At 44.1% G+C, this 5,999-nt stretch overlaps 3 protein-coding genes across 3 annotated transcripts; all 3 read right to left on the bottom strand.

The window, feature by feature from the left end:
* Nucleotides 1–1,547: 1,547 nt before the first annotated feature.
* TM35_000881090 (uncharacterized protein) lies at nucleotides 1,548–2,858 on the bottom strand (the record flags this gene model as incomplete). The annotated part of the gene is made up of 1 exon (XM_029031465.1): nucleotides 1,548–2,858. The coding sequence occupies one exon, from the start codon at nucleotides 2,856–2,858 to the stop codon at nucleotides 1,548–1,550; it is 1,311 nt and encodes a 436-aa protein (XP_028877247.1).
* A 1,543-nt stretch (nucleotides 2,859–4,401) lies between these two features.
* TM35_000881080 (uncharacterized protein) lies at nucleotides 4,402–4,788 on the bottom strand (the record flags this gene model as incomplete). Its single annotated transcript, XM_029031464.1, has 1 exon — nucleotides 4,402–4,788. One exon carries the CDS (start codon nucleotides 4,786–4,788, stop codon nucleotides 4,402–4,404), a length of 387 nt encoding a protein of 128 aa, XP_028877246.1.
* Nucleotides 4,789–5,335: 547 nt separating this feature from the next.
* Nucleotides 5,336–5,692, bottom strand: TM35_000881070 (uncharacterized protein; the record flags this gene model as incomplete). The annotated part of the gene is made up of 1 exon (XM_029031463.1): nucleotides 5,336–5,692. The coding sequence occupies one exon, from the start codon at nucleotides 5,690–5,692 to the stop codon at nucleotides 5,336–5,338; it is 357 nt and encodes a 118-aa protein (XP_028877245.1).
* Nucleotides 5,693–5,999: the final 307 nt, after the last annotated feature.

Here is a 5,999-nt window from a genome sequence, read left to right as displayed (position 1 = left end):
CCTCGGGACGTAAAGTGCCCCTCGAGCCCCGCCGAAGCGAAGCATGCCGCTCACACAAACCCCACAGACGCCGCAGTGGAGTGGTCCAGCAACACAACGGTGTCCTTCCCACTCACAGTGCACACACAATAACAGTCCCACATGCTCATATCAGAGAGGCACTACGGCATTCACTAAAACGCACACTAAGTCACACACCTACAGAGGGGAAAAGAAAAACACAGGAAAATAACAAGAACAACAACAGGATACCAACAGCACACAAAGCACTCACAATACAATAATCACAGCTGACACTCTCACCAGAGAAACACATTCACACACACCAGCACATCAACTCAACCCCCAAAAAAACAGACCCATTACGTGAAGCCGAAGCGGAACAGTCTCAGTTCATCTCCCCGCAGGTTGCAGTCACTCAAGCAAGCCACACACACCACAACGGCAGAAATATGTCCGTGGCAATGCCGTGAGTGACACCACCGAGAGAGAAGGTGAGAACGAAGAAATGTGTTTTCATTACGTGGGCGGTGTGAGTGGCAACCCAAACACACAAAGGAACACACAACAGAGGGACACACTCAAACACCCACAACCCACCAATCTTCATACCAAAATAAAAATGCAGAAAAAAAGAGTGACTGCGTGAGGCAGACACAATAATGGAGCAAATAAAGAAAAAAAAGAAATTCATGTGTTACTGTGGCTGCCATGCCTGGACACAGTCCAATCCACTCCAAGGTTAACAACGGAAAATCATTGTGTACTGAACGTGATGTGCCCATATCTTTATTCTTGATGTCCGTGCAGCAGTTTGTACACAATGAAAGAAAAAGAATCATTCCATAAAAATGAACACACAAGATACACAAGGTGTATAGGAAACGCAAAAGAGAAACACACAGATGCACATAACACGTGCAGTGTAATTATAATGACACACACACAAGGAAAAAACAACAGAATGAAAACAAAACAAAAACAAAAAGAGAGCCGTGATCACCATGTGAATATCTTCAGGAGGCAAGAACACAATTCTCAGCAGTAGGTGTGTCTTTCGTACAGGGCGAGCAGTGGGAATGTTGCACACATAATGACAGTCCACACACAGACACAAAGAGAAGGAAGGTTGGTGGTGTGCGTGTTTGTGTGTCTTGAACCCCCTGCCATTCTTCACATTTCACTCACAGCAATTAAAACACATCGGGACTGCATCCCATTCCCATGGGTAAAAGCAATAGTTATTAATATCACGGAACACACACATCACCAGGAGGACACACCGAAAGGCGGCACAGCAGTGCCTAGATAATAATGCGAACAAACAAAGAGGACACTCCCCTCACAAAATGATGGTTTGGTCATGTGATGAGTGCCATAGGGAGTCCAATAGATGTGTTCAGTAAAAAAAAATGCAAACAAGAGATTTATCGAACTGAAAAAGAAAAAAAAACATTAAAATTCAATAAAAAGAACAGTGACCTTACAATGCATCCATGTCCACCCAAACAAAGATTAACTGTGCAACTGTGTCATGGGAACACCGATTAGCACACGAGAGTGCAACAAAGCACAAGCGGCAGAAGCAGCAATAAGGGACTGTGCACCAATGCAGGACTGCTGCCGTCTTTTTTCTTCTTTTTTTTCTCCATCTCTTCCCTTGCCTTTCTCTCCAACTCCTGTTTAGCCCGCTCTTCTTTAGCCTTTCTTGCCTCCTCTTCTTTTGCTTTTCTTGCCTCTTCTTCTTTGATCTTTTTCTTCTCTTCTTCCGCTTTCTTTCTCTCTTGCACCTTTAGCCTTTCCTCAGCCGCCTTTCTCTCCTCATCTTCGGCCTTCTTTCTCTCCAGTTCCCTTTGCCTTTCTTCATGGAGTCTCCTTACCTCCTTTTCCTCTTCCTTTTTTTTCCGCTCCAAACTTTCTTTTTCCTTCTCCTGTGCCGCCGTCACCTCCGCCTCAAGTTTCTTTGTGTCACTTTTTTTCTTCTTAACGACTTTATCAGAGGCAGCTCCTGCAGTCGCTTTCGCTGACGCTCGACCGACTACATATTCCTTCGACCCATCTCGCTTAAGGGAATCTATTTCCACCAACTCATCCCTCAATAATTCCAAAAGAGTTTTGTTGTATTTGGTCACCTCCTCTCCGAACTCCTCAGGAGCTATTTTAAGTTTTTCTTTCACCCCTCCGAACAAGTACAGCGCTCTGAGCATCCTGTTTTTCGTAGCGATTACACCATTACTTACCTCCCTCGCGCAGGCGTGACTCCTTCGTCTGATCACCAGGAGCTTTTGATACACCTCATTCATATCATTATATACTCTCCTGGTCCTCCTTATAAGCGCATCTTGTTCCACTGATCTTTTTTCTTCATCCACTCTCTCAAGCACCTCTGTATTTTGATTCCTGCTCTTGTTTTGACTCTCCAACGTTTCTCTCATTTTCATTATCGCATCTTCACTCATTCGATCCAAATTTCTCGCATCTTCGACTGCGTTTGCTGCCTCATTAAGCACACTCACATTTTTGTTTACTTCACTCGTGGCCCTCTTCACGAGACTTAGTAAATGGTCGCGCAGAGGATACTCCTTCGCCCTCTCGTTTATGATTTCGGCAACGATTTCTTTCGTCCCACTGGCGATGTCCCATGCAACATTAGCTCTTTTAATACAAGCATTCACCGTGGTTCCCCATACCTCATGATAGCCTTTTCCTCGCGCAAAGCGCCCCTCCGCCTCGTCCGCCCATTCCTTTAAAGACCCCACCGCCTTCCCGTGCCCGGCATCGTCTTCCGCGCGGACCACGCAAACGCTGGTCTGCAGGAGTACCAACAGATACACCACACGGCGCAGTTGGATGAACATCGTTCTCATGACTGCCACTGTGAGTTGTTCGGATCTATGGTGAAAAGAGGAAGAGGAGAAAAGAGACGCACATTTAACACACAAGGCAGACAGTAAACAGCAACACAGAAAGAAAGAGAGAGCACACATCACAACAGCAATCAAACACAACCCAATGAGAGAAACAACAGTAAACCACTCACACAATAAAACACACCCAGAGTTACACAGATATTGAAACAACACCTTGAATTTAGAAGAAGTGGAAAACAAATGGCATCAAAACAATATTAAATAAACGTCTCTACACACACTCCAATATCTTACTCGGTATTCATACACAAAGTGTGTCTGTATTCTCATTATAATAAAACCATTACCAGGTAGTTTGAACACCAAAATACACCAAAAACACAGTGTACGCCTGGCAACAAACATAAACAATACCACAAAAAAATCAGCAAAACAAAGAGACCGTACAATAATCAACACACTTCCAAACAGAAAAAGAAAGAAAGAAACCAATGCATCACCATAATATTTATACCAACGCACCACAATTGGAATCCAAAACCCACTCACTCACAACCGTAACAAAAATGACTGCATACATCACTGTAATACCATACCACTCTTTACAAACAGAGGCAACACACAATTACTCTCTCACACACATATTACCTCTTTATTTATCCTTATCACTATTATTTTATTTTTCCCTCAGAATGCCGCCTCGCCTCCTCTTCTTCCACAGCATTATCAAGTAAAAAAACACCCACCCAAACCCACACATCCCTACTCCATGGTGTGTAATGGGAGGGTACGATCAAACATATCCCCTCCCCAAAAAGGACCCCACACCACACCACCACGTTTTTCTTTTTGTTCTTCGTGGCGTTATGGATGTTACTCCAATGGAACGGGCCATCAAGAATAATACATAAATATACATAAATATAATTTGTTTTTATATTATTTTTTTTACTACCGTTGGGCATGGGGAGTGCGCATTGGTAATGAAATTACAATGGATCTCGTGGGTGGCAGAACATGGATTTTTTCGCCCCTCTGAGTCCCCTCAGAGGCCAAATCTAATTTCCCGCCTCTGGAGGGCATAATTGTTACTATCTCTAGGGTCCGTGCCTCTCCTTCTTTAGCGGCATTCATACTAAAGTGAATTATATAAAAGAAAGTGCTGCTGATGGCACACCGATGCGCGCCACAGGACCTTCTTGGATAAAGTTTTCTCCTAGTACGACTCTGCTGATCCCGGTGCTATATGACGTTTGTAGCTTATGAACCCGTAGACTCTCAAGAAAGAAAATTTGATGGCCCATGGCTTCCCCCGAAAGAAAACGAGGTAATGGGCATTGGCTCCAACTTTCGAGGGCCAACCGCCACCAAGGGGATGCCATTCCCAAGAACGCATGTATTAAAAAGAAAAACAAAAAGAATTTGGTTTTTTACGGAGACCACCCACTTCAAACATTTGGTGAGTGAGTTTGGTTTCCTTGAAAAAATTCATCTACTCCACCTTGACGCCATATGAAGGCAGCCCCTATTACTAAGGGCATCTTGGCCTAAAACCCCGCCCACTGCGGCCACCCCAACCCACCCAAAGGGAGGCAGAGGCCCACAGCCAGAGCGTGACGCGCGGTGCCGCAAACAAAAGCGCAACCACTACCAGTACATGTAGAAAACACAAATCACGACGGNTTCTCATTATAATAAAATCATTACCAGGCAGTTTGAACACCAAAATACACCAAAAACACAGTGTACGCCTGGCAACATACAAAAACAATACCACAAAACAATCAGCAAAACAAAGAGACTGTACAATAATCAACACACTTGCAAACAGAAAAATAAAAGAAACAAACCAACGCATCACCATAATATTTATACCAACACCACAATTGGAATCTAAAACCCACTCACCCACAACCATAACAAAAATGACTGTATACATCACTGTAATACCATGCCACTCTTTACAAACAGAGGCAACACACACAATTACTCTCTCACATACACATATTACCTCTTTATTTATCCTTATTACCACTTTTTCCCTCAGAATGCCGGTTCTCCTCTTCTTCTCCCACAGCATTATCAACAAAAAAAAACACACACCCAAACCCAACCATCCCTACTCCATGGTGTGCAATGGGAGGGTACGATCAAACATATCCCTTTCCTCCCCTCCCCAAAAAGGACCCCACACCACACCACCACGTTTTTCTTTTTGTTCTTCGTAGCGTTATGGATATTACTCCAATGGAACGGGCCATCAAGAATAATACATAAATATACATAAATATAATTTGTTTTTATATTTTTTTTATTTACTACCGTTGGGCATGGGGAGTGCGCATTGTTAATGAAATTACAATGGATCTCGTAGGTGGCAGAACATGGATTTTTCTCACCTCTCTGAGTCCCCTCAGCGGCCAAATCTAATTTTCCGCCTCTGGAGGGCATAATTGTTACTATCTCTAGGGTCCGTACCACCCCTTATTTAGCAGCATTCGCACTAAAGTGCAATATATAAAAGAAACTGCTGCTGATGGTACACTGATTCGCACCCCAGGAGCTTCTTGGATAAAGTTTTGTCTCAGCACGACTCCGCTGGCCACGGTGTTGTATGACGTTTGTAGCTTATGAACCCGTAGACTCTCAAGAAAGAAAATTTGATGGCCCATGGCTTCCCCAAAATAATAAGGGATAATGGACATTGGCTCCAACTTTCGAGGGCCAAACGTCACCAGGGGGATGCCATTCCCAAGAACGCATGTATTGAAAAGAAAAATAAAAAGAATTTGGTTTTTAAGGAGACCACCCACTTCAAACATATAGTGGGTGAGTTAGGTTTCCTTGAAAAAATTCATAAACTTCATCTTGGCATCATATGAAGGCATACCTCATTATTAAGGGAATCTTGGCCTAAAACCCCACCCAAGGTGGCCACCCCAACCCAACCAACCAATGGGAGACAGAGGCCCACAGCCAGAGCGCAACACGCGGTGCCGCAAACAAAAGCGCAACCACCACCAGCACATGTAGAAAACACAAATCACGACGGCAAAAACCAGATGGCGCGCCTGGCACCCCCAAAAAAATACAGGGGTGGGGGCCCGACCCCGCCACACGGACAAGTCC

This window comes from Trypanosoma theileri, assembly GCF_002087225.1.
Source record: "Trypanosoma theileri isolate Edinburgh chromosome Unknown TM35_Tth_88_V1, whole genome shotgun sequence".
Taxonomy (NCBI): domain Eukaryota; phylum Euglenozoa; class Kinetoplastea; order Trypanosomatida; family Trypanosomatidae; genus Trypanosoma; species Trypanosoma theileri.
Note: the sequence above shows the minus strand (reverse complement) of the source record. Positions and strands in the feature narration are given on the sequence as shown.